Here is a 17987-nt window from a genome sequence, read left to right on the forward strand (position 1 = left end):
TTTGCACTTTTAATGTTCAAACTCAATCAACATACACAACTTCTACGGGCCTTTTTTTCACTATTATATTGGATGATACGATTTCACTTTCATTTCAAAGTCTTGTATTTTATGTATTTCTTTCATATCAACCTTTCTTTCATTTCCAATTCATCCCTTACAGTATAGATGTAACATGTAGGAAATAGTCATATCCTAGAATATCTTAGGGGTCATATAGGTCCAAATCCATATTGATCCATTTTGATTCCATTCCTTATGGTTCCCTGTGTCCCCGTGTCCATATCATAAGTTGCCGCAATTGGATCAGCTGTAGACAGACCTATTTCACCTAAGGATTATATTGCTGGTTTTGCTGGTTGTCAAGGCAATGCTTCATCCACTAGTTCTGTCTGTATTTGAGATGTTCACGCATACTCTGTATTGTAGCAGCGGCTGAAATCGTGCATGAATAAAGAGTAAATGCATGTGCCTGAAAGTGGGGTTATGACAAGTTATTAGCTAGTACAAGTAAAAGAATCATATATCGAGGTATATTCAGTTTGCATATTCAAACAGCTGAGTAACTACAAAGAATAAAAGCAACAACGAAAAAGACTGCCCATACTTTGTAATTATTCGCGTCATCATGAATTTGAATTCCTTAACGCTCTCCATGGCACTGCTGATGCGAATTTGAATGTGTTGCACTTGCATTTTTAATTTGAATGCCCCTTTTACACCCTTGTGTGAGAAACTCATGAAATCGTATGCTGATGAAATTGAATTGAATGAAGTAGGTACGTACCTTTTTGAATGTCGATCTCCGTGATCATTCATATTCACTCGAAATTGAATGACCGCATCAGTAAATTGAATGCAAATCTGATGAAATTGGATGGGAAAACCTATATTTGTAGCTAAAGCCCCTATTCCGCTAGTTGCCATTCTCGCCACAATTTGGGAATTTCCTAAGATCTGGAAGGATCGGATAAAACATGAGCCCATTTGGACAAAGTACGATGTGAGAATGCTAAAGAACACTTTTAAATATGACCAACAAGTGCTTCCTACACTTTTATTTTGATGATCGGGAATGAGACATTACAATCTCTGATGCTGCAGTCAGGCTTTAGAATAATGCAACTACACTGTCAGTGTGATATTGCTGATGTTATCCAATCTATGCATGCTGAAGTTATGCTCTGAAATATTACTATCTTATCATGATGTTCCCACATCTAGAGAGCTGAAAAGTGCTCGTTGTGCCCCGATGTACTCCGATTCGACTGCTGATCCCCGGTCAGTCAACTTGTCAGCATGCAGAACCAAAGAGATACAAACTGTGGACCTCAGAGAGGCTCCTCAACTCATGGGTCTTCTCCTACAGCATTTCATAATTAATCTAGACATGCTAATCTTTCCAAGGCCTTTTCTTGATGTCCTTGCTTTTATAGTCAGTCTTCTTCATGTTGTATATACTATACATGTAGATGATTTCATTTATTCTTAAAATTTCTAACATGTCATCTTCTCCCTCTGTTAGTATCACATGCAGTCTCTCTTTCTTCACCGTCAAGGGTAGCTGTTTCACTGCTTTCTTTTCTTCTTTCTCTTCATTCTCTTCTTCTTTGAAAATTTGCTCTCCTTCTTCTTCATATGTACAATGTATTCTGCCTCAATAGGTGCAGCGACAATGTCCTCCTCCTCAACAGTATTGCCTATTGATCTCTTTGATCTTCTGGCAGACATTTTGGCTGCAAATTTTCGAGTCTATTTGACAGCATCCCTTTTAGAGTGATGAGAGCAGAAGACACGAGTCTGGGAAGTCATGGAAAGCATAGGAATAACTTAGCTAAAGTGAAAACGTAATTAAAGCGGGTACGCAGCATACTGAGAGCGTTATTGAAACAAGCCATAATTTTTTTACGAGATTTGAGAACGTAGTGAGAGCAGTATTAAGGCGGGATGGTCTTGCTTTGGTCAAGTAGAGCAAGTCACAGCAGGACCACATTGGTGTCTAGTTTACTTCCAGATCTTGTTGCCACGCTCAGAACAACTTTATTACGCTCATCCCATGGTGTTTACACTGTCAGTACGATCTCCCCGCTTGCTTTATGATTCAAAATGGGACAGTTTTGATCAAGGAGATTGAGAAAAAATTTTGAACATATTCAAAATTTGTTCCCAATCCTAAAAAAAAAAAGAAAATCCCACTTCAACCCTGTCCTCCAAATACTGCTGCTACTATGTTTCCGATTTAAACCGATCCCTCAAAATGCTTTTGCCACTCTCTGCCGATCTAGATTGGGGTCAAGATCGTGGTAGTGGAACGAGGACTTGAACAATAATATATCATTTAGTGTAGTCCTATGGGACTGCATCTGTGCCATGAGCATCATCACTGTGTAATGAAATGCAGTTACCACTGTTAGTATATTTCTATTATTTCTTATACCACCATTATCATATCAACTTGTTCTTTGATGCTTTGATACTGTCATATTTTGATACATGTATGTACTTGTGCTGATCTTTCATTGTGTAACACTCATTCATTGCAAGCATACAATTTAAAGGCCTCTTCTGTAGTGTTTTCAAAAGTGGTATGTCCTCTCATACATTGTCAAGCCATGATCTGTATCTTAAAATGGGGAGGGGACTGCAAAAGGTGAATATTGACTTTACTTTGCTAATTTTGTTGTGCGCATGGCAGATTGTCATTACAGCACTTCCCTGCGCCAGGCAGATTGTTGTTAACGCACTTCCCTGCGCCAGGCAGATTGTTGTTAACGCACTTCCCTCTGCATGGCAGAATGTTGTTAATCCTATGCGCATTCCCACACCGGAACAACAATCTGCCATGCACACTCCTACATCCTAACACCAATCTGCTGTGCACAGGGAAGCGCTGTAACGACAATCTGCCAGGCACACGACGATTTGTTTTTTCTTTCACTCTCAGATCACTATATTTTAAAGAATAATTATTCATTGTGAACTTGAATGAAGGATGGGCAGGTTCCATCGAATATATAATCTTTTCAAAGATAAAAAAGAAATTTGCAAGTATTCCCCTTTCTTCATAAAACGCTTGACATTAGCCGTAGACAAGGCTCTTTCTTGTCCTTTTTTGTGTCCTATCCTTTTTATGTCGCCCTCTTGTGTTCAATAACCGCATAAGCCTATTGCACTGTGAGGCGTATGAATCGTTGGCAAAGGGATCGCGACACCCCACAAATTGCGACACCTCCAAATTGCTACCCCACAAAAAAAGGTACTGCCTCTACGATCTACGAGCCCTTTCTGATATTGAGCTACAGAGGGCCTTTGGTTTACTGTTAATAATTGGGGGGAAACTACCGCCCGGGCAGCAGGCTGTGACCCAGGGGCTACTAAAATCTATGTTTGGACACCGAATTTCCAAGCAGGTTATCTTTTGATAGCCTGATTGGGCATTTCAAATTTAAAATGAATTTTAGTATTTCCTATTTTAAGCCACTGCATTTCTCTTTTGCACCAGCAACATTTCAAATTCCCCAGATTTTAATTGCCCAAATGGGCCACCAGACAAAAAAGAAGTGAATGTCGAGCCTTGCAATACCAAAGATATATATATGACTTGTTTGTGTTGTCTTTTAGCTTCAGAACAAATACACTGATATAATTTTTTTTTTGAATATCTGTTTTCTTTTGGGCAGATATCAGAGCTTGTAGTAGTGCTCCCTGTCAAAATGGTGGCAACTGCACAGATTTGACATTGAATTTCTTCAGTTGTACCTGCCCTCTTGGATTCAGTGGTACACGATGTCAGAGAAGTAAGTGATTTTCTATATCAAGAGATGTTAAAAAAAAAGAATTATGAGCATACCAGTGTGAAAAGGTGTGACTATTTTGGGGATGATATCAATCACGTCTTTAGGCATTGTATTTTAGAACAGTCCAGTTGGAAGAGATACAATTCTGCCCTACTTTGGCAAAAGGAAGCAAGTGACAAAAGTGACATTTCTCGTAAAAGAGCAAAATGTGTCTGTCATTTACACTGACGTCAATGGACTATCATGATGTCTTATCTAACATATCTCTTAGTAGGATGAGTGTTTCTGCATAAAATTTGGCCTGGAATAAGAGCTCATTATGTGAATCATGAAAACATCAATAACTCAAATTCGGATGGTATGTCACTTGCTTCCTTTTGCCAAAGTAGGGCAGAATTATATTACAATAGCACAGCAACTTAAAACGCTATTTTGATTATTCCTAACAAAGACAATCCAGTGGAATAAATTCATTCTGTTTTCATACATTATCGACAGGGAAAAATTCAAGTTTCAAGTTTCATTAATTGTCCCCGCCGAACGAGTTCGAGCAGGGGACTATGAAACGGGCGCCGTACGTGTGTGTGTCCGTGTGTGCGTCTGTGTGTGATCAAAATGTTCAATTTGCTACTCTGTCATTTATGAGCCGATTTTGATTCTGTTTGCTTTATATGAGAGCACTACATGGGAGCTTTGAAACTTGTACACAGAATTTCAGTTGTGACCTTTGACCTTGACCTTTGACCTATATTGTAAATTTTGATACAAAATGCTACTCCTTCGCCATTTCTAACCCGATTTCGATTCCGTTTGCTTTATGTGATGGCACTAGTTGAGGGCTTTAAAACTTCTACACAGAATTTTGACCTTTGACTTCTTTGACCTTTGACCTTGATTTTTTGACCTGTATTGTACATTTTGCTACAAAATGCTACTCCTTCGCCATTTCTAACTCGATTTCGATTTCGTTTGCTTTATGTGATGGCACTAGGTGAGGGCTTCAAACCTTCTACACAGAATTTTGACCTTTGACCTTGATTTTACACCTATGTTGTACATTTTGCTACAAAATGCTACTCCTTCGCCATTTCTAACCCGACTTTGATTCCGTTTGCTTTATGTGATGGCACTAGGTGAGGGCTTCATAACTTTTACACAGAATTTTGACCTTTGACTTCTTTGACCTTTGACCTTGATTTTTGACCTGTATTGTACATTTTGCTACAAAATGCTACTCCTTCGCCATTTCTAATCCGATTTCGATTCCGTTTACTTTATGTGATGGCACTAGGTGAGGGCTTCAAAACTTCTACACGGAATTTTGACCTTTGACTTCTTTGACCTTTGACCTTGATTTTTTACCTATATTGTATATTGGCTACAAAATGCTACTCCTTCGCCATTTCTAACCCGATTTCGATTCCGTTTGCTTTATGTGATGGCACTAGGTGAGGGCTTCAAACTTCTACACAGAATTGTGACCTTTGACTTCTTTGACCTTTGACCTTGATTTTTGACCTGTATTGTACATTTTGCTACAAAATGCTACTCCTTCGCCATTTCTAACCCGATTTCGATTCCGTTTGCTTTATGTGATGGCACTAGGTGAGGGCTTCAAAACTTCTACACAGAATTTTGACCTTTGACTTCTTTGACCTTTGACCTTGATTTTTTACCTATATTGTACATTGGCTACAAAATGCTACTCCTTCTCCATTTCTAACCCGATTTCGATTCCGTTTGCTTTATGTGATGGCACTAGGTGAGGGCTTCAAAACTTCTACACAGAATTGTGACCTTTGACTTCTTTGACCTTTGACCTTGATTTTTGACCTGTATTGTACATTTTGCTACAAAATGCTACTCCTTCGCCATTTCTAACCCGATTTCGATTCCGTTTGCTTTATGTGATGGCACTAGGTGAGGGCTTCAAAACTTCTACACAGAATTTTGACCTTTGACTTATTTGACCTTTGACCTTAAGTGATTTTTGACCTATATTGTACATTTTGCTACAAAATGCTACTTCCACCGGGGACATATATTACGTACCGCGTAATTTCTACTTTTCCTTGTTTTCTTGACTGTTGCACTTGTAGCATGATATCACTCTTTTCATCCATTCTTTTGAATTCACAAATGAAGCAAACCTCTCTATGAACATCATTGGTGTGATTATTAGCATATCTTGTGTTATTATCCACATTTTATAATTGTCACATGTGTTTCTATTTGATATGTGACTGCATATTTGTTAAACATTATATGCTGGACCTATGTTTTTATTTTCCTGTCTCTAATGAACAAAGAAATCCAGCAAAAGTATATTCTATATGATATACTCACCTGAAGAAAAAGAACAGCTTTCTTCATGAATGCAATTCTTTAGTGTATATGTAATGATACAACTTGCGAATTAAAGGGAACCCAAACCCAAAGAGCAATGTGGATTGAGTGAGAGCAGCAACATTAGTAGAACACATCAGTGAAAGATTGAGGAAAATCGGACAATCGATTCAAAAGTTATGAATTTTTAAAGTTTTGGTGTTGGAACCGTTGGATGAGGAGACTACTAGAGGTTATGATGTATGTGTGGACAACAATATAAAGAAATTATAAAGGAAATTCCCCAAAAATTCATTTTTCCTGAAAACTACAGATTTCATCAACTGTACTGACATATGTTAAGGGTAGCAATTGAGTATCTGAATATAAGAACAACCCAAGTCCATGGAAGACCATTTCGAGTAAACTTTAAAAAACTTCATATCTTTTTTATATGTCCAATAATATTCTATTTAACTGTGATGGGAAGGCAACATTGTATAAATGCAAATTAGATTATATATTATAATGACAATTAACATTTACATTAATTGTGGAGAGGCCATTTTGTGTGATGGACTTGGGTCGTTCTTTGAATCATATACATGATATTCTGCTATAGAGATGAGAGAAGGATGAGAGAGGGCGCTATAATATGAATGTAAAAATGACCCAAGTCCTTCATTCTTACATTCATATAAGATTTAACTCATTCATTTCAGGCACTTCCAGGGGTAATTAGGATTTATCATTTATACACAAGATGAGTCCAGGCATAAGCTGCAATTTCCCATGTCAAACTGAATTTGGCCAAAAATTGGACTTGGGTCGTTCTTATATTCAGGTCTTCAATTATTCCCCTGCTTTCTAAAAGCGGTTAGTCAAGTGCTCTTTTATTAAGCTAGAAAAGTGAATTTTTGTGGAATTTTCTTTATATTTTCTTATATTTTTGTCCACACATCCTCAAACTTTCACTGATGTGTTCTACTAATGTTGCTGCTTTTACTCAATCTACATTGCTCTTTCGGTTTGGGTTCCCTTTAAGGTATCATACATGTGTATCTTAATGATTTTCTCTCATGAAGAAAACCAATCACTGTGCATGAGTTGTTTTAATAGCTTCTCCTTTTTCAAGCTTGCACAAAAGATATGGTTGAACCTACAATAACCATAATGTAAGGGACATCCTTATTAGCATTAAAAGGAATACTAAGTAATATATGCACAAAATAGAAACAGGCCTTTAATCATCATGGACAATACATTTCGTTGACATGTAGATGTTGTGGTTACAATTAAATATTGTATTGTTAATCAGAAAATGAAATAAGGTTTGTTATTCCGAAGTATCCTTAATGCAAAAATGAAATGAAGTTTATTTTTCTGAAGGTTCGTTTACTCACTTTTTGTCTTTAATTGTTATTCCGAAGGTTAGTGAATCCGAAAAGGAAATAAGGAAGTCCTACATAATTTTGAATATCCATTAATATGTACATATACTCAACTTACAAAATGCAGTACAAGGTAACACTACTGTGATTAAGCTGTAAGTCCATAGTTGTTTTTTTATATTGTGTTACAAAGTAACAGAGTACTGTTTACGCTGAATATTTCATGAGGTTTTTATTTTCGCGAATTTCGCAAATCAGGTGCCATTCACGAAAATATAGACTCTGATCCCTATGTGAATGTAACGTACGAGTGTACACTTCTCCGTTCCAGTACAGGACTCCATGATCGCGAATTTAACCACTCGCGAAATTGTCAGGAATTCCCGATTCACAAAATTTTAGACTCGCGAAATATATGGCGTATACAGTATAAGAAGCATAATTATGATACAATCCTAGCCCCAATGTAAAGTTTTAGGACTTACACCAGTGCTCGTTACTGATACATGCAGTATATCCAGCATGCAATAGCACGACAAGTGATGGGTATAAAGAACACATGCCTAATATTAGTCAAGGCTAGAAGGCACCTAACCTTGTTTTTTTTTATATATACAATGTTTTTTGATGGTTTCTTGTCAATTCGAGGGTGCTGATTCCAAATCCAATTGATGCCACTCGCGTAACCTTGAGCATTTTCGGCAAAATGCAAAAATCCAAAATGGCCACCGGATATGCTGATTTGGCCGAGATAATCACAATAATGTGCATTCTGTGACTGATTATTCAACCAAACTTTGTACATTTCTGTTCCTAGAGTTACTCCATCTGCATTTCCGAGAGAATTTTCATTTCGTATAGCTTCTTTTAGTACTTAAAGCTCATTTTCAAATCAAAATGGCCGCCATTCCTATGGTCATGTACTATATAAATGGCAAAAAATATGCATGGAAATATAGAACAAATTTACTGTATTTCCAGTCCCGTACCTACGCTGTTATAAAGTGTTGTGTGTGCAATAAAAATATGTTGGGTGCCACTTACAATATTGAGGGCCTACGTATGCATTTTTATTCTTCTAAATGCAAAAATTCAAAATGGTCACTACTCTTATATACAATATGAATGGCAAAAAAAAAAAAAAATGTGGAAATGGAAAACCAAATTGCTGGTGTGTTTTTTTCTGACATGTAGCTACATTGTTCATTAAGATTTAGTGCTGATCATATAATATCTGAAGGATGTTCTTAACAAGAAGTTATTTTTTTTTTATGCAAAAGTCCCAATTTATCACATAAATTAGGATTTTTTACTAGGAATTATGAATGGAGTTTTGAGCCTTAAATATTCATAAGCCTTATACGATTTTTAACACAATTTCATATACCATCATATTCTACATGCAGGTCGTTGAATATAAAAAATGTAATACTAACACAATATATTAAGAAGCTAGATGCATGGTATTTAGTAAATAATGTTGAAAATGGAGAGGAAGCTAGAAAGCAAAGCTTCTAATATGCATTCCCCTAAAACCATTATTAATCCTGTAGAGTACTGCAGAACATGGTTGCGGACAAAAACATATCAGACATTTAATGACAAAACTAATGTAGTTGTTTTTTTTTTTCAGTTGGGGGGCTGAAGCGAGTTTGATATGGATCATAACCTCCATCACTTTGATATGATATAATTTAGGACTACCTCCTTGATATTATCGAGCAAGCTTGATTTTCTTCATGAATTAAAACAAAAACTGGTGAAGGCACAAATGAAACTGTCCAAACGCAATACCGTACAACCAAGGAGCAATGCAAGGTAACTCTTTCAGTTCTCTCACAGTTCCCAGGTGTTGATGATATACACTTTGACTTTATGAGGTCATTCAGTCTTGTCTTCAAAGATCTCTTTGATTGGATATTTGGCAGCTGCAGGCAACATCAGCCCCAAATTTGCAGGATTCTCAGGCTAAAAGATGCATATCAGTCCTGCCATGGCCTTAATTGCAACCACATTTGATGATGTTCAGCACTACCTCAGGGGTCAGAGGGTGATTTTGCCATAGAAACAGGATGAAGACATGAAGACTTGCTTCACCACCCGTTGAAGCCCTTTGGCTTTGTTGCCAGGCCAGAGACAGTGTTGTAGGTAACTTGGGTGGTGTCAGAGATGGCATCAGACCAGCATCTGCACCACTCAGTTTGGGGCGGGGTCAAAGCTTTCAAGTGACAGTCCTGAGGGAAATCTAGGTTGGCTTATGGCTTATTTTTTTTTTTTTTTGGGGGGGGGGGGGACAAACTGTTATAAGCTACAAAAATCCTTGCATCTGATTGGCTGAGAGCAAATTTGTCAGACAAATTTGTCAGACAAATTTGTCAGACAAAACGCTTCATGAAATGCCCCCAGGTTTTCGTGATTGGAAGGTCAAGGTATGCGTTGACGGCACTGGTGACACTTGCCATCCTTTCCTTCCAGCGTAAGGAAGGAGAGTGATTGAGTGCCAGTAAAGGAGGGTGGACTTTCTTAGCCTATGCTTGGAAGGCTTGCCGCTGAAGGCTACCTTGAACATAGCGTTGGCAAGATGGTTACTATTAAAAGATGGAAGGTATGGGCCTGATGGTAATCTTGTAACGGTTGGAGCAAAGTCTCCAGAAGGTGTTCAAAGTACTCCTCTATTGTCTTGAGATGGGTCAGTACTCGGCTGATGTCATCCAAAGACCTTCTATGAGATGTAAGGGCAAGATCATCTGCACGAGCAAATTCCTTCGTGAAGTGGTTGTCATGTCACCATGTATGTTAAAGGACAAGTTCACCTTCATAAACAAAAGGATTGAGAGAATGCAGCAATATTAGTAGAACACATCAGTGAAAGTTTGAGGAAAATTGGACAATCGATGCAAAAGTTATGAATTTTTAAAATTTTTGTGTTGGAACCGCTGGATGAGGAGACTACTAAGGCTCGTGATGTCATATGAGTACAACAGTATAAAGAAAATGTAAAGAAAATTGAACATATTTTCATTTTTTCGCATAATAAAAAAGCACTTGACTTGCCTCTTTCTAAAAGCATTGGGAATAATATTACCCATAACATATGTCAGTAACAAGTCAAGGGAATGTGTACTTTTTTTCAAAAGAGGAAATTTTGTGAAATTCTCTTTATATTAGCCTTATATTGTTGTACGCATGTGACATCATACACTGCAGTAGTCTTCTCATCCAGTGGTGACTACACAAAAACTTCAAAAATTCATAACTTTTGACAGATTGTCTGATTTTCCTCAAACTTTCAATGATGTGTTCTATTAATATTGCTACATTTTCTCAATCCTTATGTTAATGAAGGTGAACTTGTCCTTTAAAAAGGAGTGGAGTTGGTTTGCAGCCATCCTGGAGGAGGCCATCATTCAGAGTCCTAACACAGTTGGTCTGCAAAATCCTGAATCTGCAAGTGCTGCAGATTAAAGACAAGCAGCTAGTGTGAAGTTGTTTTAGCACTGCTTTCAGAATGAAACAGCACTTTACAAATCTCAGGGGCTCCCTTGACATCATACGCAAACACATTCACTCCGAGAGAACTGGTGGTAAAATTCATCTACCTCGAGAACAGTGAAGCCTTTCACCTACCATGGCTGCATTTAGGCAACAATGTCAGCATGCCTATTGTTGGTTGCTGGTAAGGTTGTGCTTTGGATCTTCTGTAAAGGAGTACTCAAGGAAGTTCCCATGCCTTCACCCTGTCTCTATGGCAAGATCATCCAGTGACCCCTAAGTATACCTTGTAAGGCAATTGCAAGATTGCAGGGGTTGCAGTTGCGAGAGCTGAGCAGCAGCAGAGGTGGGGGCAAACAGCACAGATGTAAAACAAGCCCCTTGACTAAATTGGACCCATCCCATTACACGTTTATCCATAATGAATCACCTGCATTGTACCAAAATTGGTAAATATCCCACAATTCATCATTGAAGGAAAGGTGTGAGCAAAGTACTCATCTCCAGACAGAAAATTGTCAATTTTACAGTGATATGTTATTTTGAGCATGTTGAGTAATAATAGGTGCCTACTTATGAGGTCAAATCTGTTTCAGTAGGAGTAACTAGGCACTTCCCACAGTCGTGTAGGGTAAGACAGACTTTTCTCCTGATGGACGTAGCAATGCTCCTGACAACAACTCACTCTTATGCGTCTTTCAGCATCATAATATGCGTCGACTCCATTACACAGTGATTGCATTCAAAGACAAAATATAAAATCATTGTTGGATGTTACAAAATAAGATTACTGTGGTCATGGTGGTGTGATGACTTTCTGTTTCCTGACTTTCTGTTTACCATAAAAATATTGTAGATAAAACTATCAATACTTAACCAAACTCTTTGTAATCCTCCAAACACAAGTTCATGCTCTTACATTTTAAGATAATGCTAACAGCCTTGAGCAAATAGGTGAAATCACGCAACCATAGAACCAGTGGTAAATCTGGGGCCCGTTTCATAAAACTGCCACATTTCTATGACAAAATTGCTCTCAGCGAATCAGATGCAAGAATTTCAGTAGCTTGTCACATCTATGACAACTTGTCACTGATGACAAGTTTTATGAAACGGGCCCCAGATCTACGATATACAAATACGACGGAAAGTCCTTTGTCATTTGTATTTTCATGCAAATCATATTCTGGGTTAACATGAAAAACTTTTGGGCATTTTTTTTCCAATTTCGCCTCCCTCATGTTCTTTCTCGGATGAGAGGATTGAAAGTTTGTATAATATCGCTTTTAGATAATGTAGAACAGGACAGTTATTTGGAAATTTCGTTTGTGTCATTGTCTAAGATTCAACTTCAGTAAATCAGAGTGAATATCATGATGTTGAACATCTCAAGGCAAATAAGTATCAATGTTCACATATAATAATTCCTTATAAACAATCTTGATGTTGGCGTCATTTCCAAGTTTTGGTGTTTTTTCCCCAATTCCTAGGGAAAAGTCTGGATTGAGGTCTAGCAAATTTAGATGTTTTGCTTTTTAGGTTTCTGTTAGTAACAACCTTCTGATTTTTAATCAGCACCCAAATTGATAAACATTGTAGCTGCATGACAGAAAAAAGGAACATTTGTTTATTTCCATGTACATTTTGCCGTTCATATTGTACAGGGGTACATGAGTGACATCCATTTTGAAGTTTTGAATTAAGAAGAACATAATTATAAGCCTACAAGCAATATATTTTCTGTTTGTTTGTTTGTTTGCTTGCTTGCTTGCTTGTTTTGCTAGTGGCCCTCACCAGATTTGCATTGCACATGCAAAACTTGATAACAGCGTAGGTACAGTTCAGCCAGCGATCAAGTTACCCCTAGATCGCGATCACGGGCGATCAGTGATTGCATACGCGATCAGTTGATTGTATGCAATTCGGCATACAATCAATTGATTGCGACATATCGCGTATGCGATCACTGATCGCCCGTGATCGCGATCTAGGGGGAACTTGATCGCTGGCTCAACTGTATGTGACTGGAAATACAGCAAATTTGTCTTCTATTTCTATGCATATTTTTTGCCATTCATATAGTACATGTCATTGAGTATAGGAGTGGCGGCCATTTTGAATTGAAAATAAGCTTAAAATGCTAAATGTACCTACTTCAAATGGAAATTTTCTTGCATAAGTATATAGCATTACTAAAGGAACAAAAATTTTAAAAGTTTGATGGAATAATCGGTCATAAAATTGACATAACTGGGAATATCATGGCCAAATTATCATATCCGGTGGCTATTTTGGATTTTTGCATTTTGCTGAAAACGCTCAAGGTTACGTGAGTGACATCAATCGGATTTGGAATCAGCACCCTCGAATTGACAAGAAACCATCAATAAACATTGTATATATCAAAAAACAAGGTTAAATATGGAGCCTAGCCTGGACTATATGGCGGAAATTCAGAATGTTAGGGCAGTACCTAACTGAAAGACATAGCAGCCACGAAAGTAGTTTTTGATGTGTTATTTTGAATTTGCTGCAATTTTATGTTCTGTGCATAAATTGATGGTTTTTAGTACACACAAAGAACACGATCGCAAGAGGTAACTATCATCAATTCACTAAGTTGACTCCCTTATGCCTTTCGTTTACCCCCGCATACAGAATTGGGCTCCTCAGGTCTTATTTAGGTATTGGTACTTCCAAAAACATCCTACAGATTAGTTTCCAATGACAATATTACATGGGAGGAGATTGGAAGTGATCAACACCCTTACTAAACGAGACTTTTTTGTAATACGCAGGTATGCCTCTTTTTTTCTGTTTTCCTATTGTTGGTACATTAACAACTTGCAGCAAACTGTGCCATAGCCAAACAACAAACAACACATACCGACTCATTCATACAGTGGCATGAACACGAACACACCAAAATTTACATTCGATCTGCTGTATTGGTTGAAATCATTGATGATAGACCAGTCCTTTGATTGGATGATTGTCTCACACACCCGTGCCATTGCCCAAATGGCATAGCTAAGATGGATTGCTTTATTGTTTCATTCAGGAATACAACCTAAACTTTGAGAGCAATTTTATCAATTTTTCAGAAAGTGGGCTGACACAGTTTGTATTCATTTTTAAGGTGACATTGGGTGGTATTATTGAAAAGCTAGGAATCTGTAGAATTCACATTAACTAAAATTTCATTTTCTGTGACTCTCGACTCATTTTGACTCATTTTGAGTGCATCACATATATGCTTTATGCATTTTTAGCTCGCCTGAGCCAAAGGCTCAAGTGAGCTATTGCGATCGCCCTTCGTCTGGTGTCCGTCATCCGTCGTCCGTTGTGCGTCGTCCGTCGTGCGTTAACTTTTTACATTTTCATCTTCTTCTTGAAAACCCCAAGACCGATTTTCATCAAACTTGGCAGGTAGCATCCCTAAGGGGTTAGGAACTCAATTTGTTAAAATGGGCACCATGCCCCACCCAGGGGGCCCCCAGGGGGCCCAAACCCCCCAAAATTAAGGAATCTGTAAAAATCTTCTTCTCTAGAACCAGATGTGATAGAGCTAAGTTAATACTATGAGTTAGTACAATGATGACTGTAGTTTCAAGTTTGTTCATGGCAGAATCAGGGGTGCCCCCTTTGGGACCCAGGGGAGTTGGGTGGGGAGGGGTCCTAATGGGGCCTAAATTGTACATTTTCATCTTCTTCTTGAAAACCTCATGACCCATTTTCACCAAACTTGGCAGGTAGCATCCCTTGGGGGTTAGGATCTCAATTTGTTAAAATGGGCACCATGCCCCACCCAGGGGTCCCCAGGGGGGCCCAAACCCCCCAAAATGGGAATCTTTAAAAATCTTCTCTAGAATCAGAAGTTATAGAGCTAAGATAATACTATGAGTGAGTACATTAATGACTGTAGTTTCAAGTTTGTTCATAGCAGATCCAGCGGTGCCCCTCTTTGGGGGGGGGGGGGGGGGGTTGGGAAGGTCCAAATGGGGGCCTGAATTGTACATTTTCATCTTCTTCCTGATGGATTTTCGTCAAACTTGGCAGGTAGCATCCCTAGGGGGTAAGGATCTCAATTTATCAAAATGGGCACCATGCTCCACCCAGAGGGCCCCAGGGGGCCCTTATCCCCCCAAATTAAGGAATCTTAAAAAATTTGGACCCTTATTGTACATTTTCATCTTCTACTTGAGAATGCCTTGTCAAATTTTAGTAGAGCTGTGAATAATTTAGATTAGTGACTGCGTGAAAGGTAAGCTTGTGATACTCAGGTGAGCGCTAGACCCGCAGGTTTCTTGTATTCTTTTGTTTTTCATGCTGTCATACTGTCAAATTATTTGCTTATTTACTGACAGCCTTCTGTATACCTATCCCACAAAATGTACATTCTGCCTTATAATGTCAGTCAGATCACTATTTATTCCTTTATCCTCGATAGTACTAAATATCTTTTTATTAGACTATTGTACATGTTGTTTGTTATTGAATGTACTGATATTATTCCTGTTTTTAAATGACTATTTCATGTGTGATATTTTCAATGTAGAATATTCTGAATAAGTTGAATCGAACTAAATTTTACTGAGAAATGAAATAAAAGGTTATAGATGTTTTTAAAATCAGACAATCAGACTCGACACCTAGCCTTTAGTGGCAATACTCACATTGGAACTGGAGGAGTAACTCACATGAAATAAAAGAGATTGCACATTGTGCTATATTGTCATGATGATCAAGGTGTTATATCCCCATCTCTACTGATATTGATATATTATCCCAGAATGGAAGAAAAAAGTTCTCCCAGATTAGACTTTTTGGACTTCCGAAATATTACTACATAAGAATGTCCCTTTAGCACTTCTTTATTCTGTGGCTGAGCCTGGAACAAATAACTTTCTCTCCTTAATTCATCCATGACTATATGTCTGTACAGGAATGGTTACATACAACAGCATTTAGGCCCTGTAGTGTTGTAGGGCTTTTGTAAAAAAAGTCTCATACAGCATGGTACAAGGGGAATATTTTGGCACACTCTGCTAGTGAACAGTCAACAGCATACAGGTCAGACTCACATATGCACACAGCCACACATAAACAGATACATCACTATTGCTAATTAATAGATGATAGACCTACATATTTTACTATACAGTATACATGTCTAGTTATAGTCAATGTTTATTTCATTTTCAAAGCCTGTCAAAAGTAGCAGGAATACAAGTGACATTCTGCTATTTAGAAAGCACAATGTGATTTATTCAAGATGTGGTTACTTTCCAATTTCTGGTAACAGAATTACTCATTAATTAGTTGCATAATTTTTTTTTTTCATTTAATGAACATTTCATACAGACATTGACGAGTGTGCCAGCAATCCTTGCTTGAATGGAGGAAACTGCATTGATGAAGTCCAGGGTTACAGATGTGAGTGTGCTGTTGGATGGACTGGTCCTTCTTGTGCCATAGGTAAAGTATTCACATTTTGAATGTATTCCTTTTCCCTAAAGGGAGATATGCAACCTCCTGTAGTCATCTCAGAATAAATATAAAAAAAAAGCATCAACCAACATACCTCATTTGTGTTTATGGGGTTCCATGCATGAATATGTTATTAATGTGTAATGTTATCCAACTTTCATAGACTGACAAAGTAGCCATAGTATTTTCTTCTGTTTCATTTATTTTACAAAAGTGCCGGTAAAAATGCCAACAAATTTGTATCTAGTACTGCTAAACATCATAAACAGTGGTTCTGTCCTTCAGCCCTGGCAATTGGAGGGCCATACTATCTATTGCAGTAAAATTGTATTTGAGAAAAAAAGTCCAATTTTTGGTAGAAATTGTTACCTGTACAGGCTTTGTCAATTTCTGTCATGAAACAAGAGTCACAGATTTTACATACATGATTGGGGGGGGGGGGGGGGGGGAAGGGATCAAGTACATAGTATGGGACTTCTGACCATGCATAAAAGCATGATCACCACAGGGATAGAGTCTAAATTTCTTAAGTTCTCTAATGAAACCTGCATTCTTAAATTAATGAATTCTTGCACAAAATTAATAATCACACAAAGATTTTGGCTACTACTTAGTAATTCATACTATAAAGACAACTTGATGCTAAAAATCATTAATTTGAATCGGAAATACCCAGTACCTGCTGCATGCAATACTGATTGGAATCAGCACTGGCTGCCGGGCTGCAGCTTGGTCGTCCAAGTGGATACAACGTCTCTCAGGTAATCTGGAGGTCGTTGGTTTGAGTCCAACCCGGGTATGTGTGCCCATGATTTTTAAGCAGGGCCACTACTAAAACACTGATTAATCGGTGCTTATTTACATCTATGCAGCAATCTGTCAATCACTTGCATTGTTGTTTGCATTTTTGTCATCAAAAGGAAAATAAAGAATTCAATGAACATTATGTAAGTATTTTTGGTAATGCATATGGAATTTATAGATATTTTTCTTTTACAAGTTTATCCAATATGCATGAGCAATCTTACAGGATGGAACCAACTTAAAGGTGAATTAAACTAACACCAGTCTTTTTTTTTTTCTTCTTCTTCTTTTTTTAAAGGAGGTGGGGATGACATAGCCGGGAGTACGTGAAAAAAAAAAAAAAAACTCAAGAAAAGGAAGGATATAGGTATCAAACTAAATATCTTTACTCGATTTATCGTAAAATTGATTATGATTATATTGTAGCCAAAATATTAAAGTATCTATTTCCAGCTATGGAAAGAAAATATTGAATTATTTACATTTTTGCAATAATTTGCTGCCTTCATTTGCATGATCAAAATGGCAGCCTTATGTTTCAGATATTCACCTATTAAAATTTAGTTTTATTTATTTATTTATTTATTTATTTATTTATTTATTTATTTATTTATTCAGTCTTTTTTCAACAGGGTAGCCCCATCAGTAGGCAGGTACTGTTCTTACTGGGGGCCCTGCACAAACAAAC

General features: G+C 37.6%; 1 protein-coding gene across 1 annotated transcript in view; it reads left to right on the plus strand.

The window, feature by feature from the left end:
• The window catches only part of LOC140236470 (uncharacterized), a 180883-nt gene that overhangs the window by 15340 nt on the left and 147556 nt on the right, over window positions 1-17987 (plus strand). The window contains exons 3-4 of the mRNA XM_072316394.1: window positions 3681-3797; window positions 16370-16483. Coding sequence (XP_072172495.1) covers window positions 3681-3797; window positions 16370-16483 — 231 coding nt within the window. The remainder of the gene's footprint in view (window positions 1-3680; window positions 3798-16369; window positions 16484-17987) is intronic.

The sequence above is a fragment of the Diadema setosum genome, chromosome 13 (assembly GCF_964275005.1).
Source record: "Diadema setosum chromosome 13, eeDiaSeto1, whole genome shotgun sequence".
Lineage (NCBI taxonomy): Eukaryota > Metazoa > Echinodermata > Echinoidea > Diadematoida > Diadematidae > Diadema > Diadema setosum.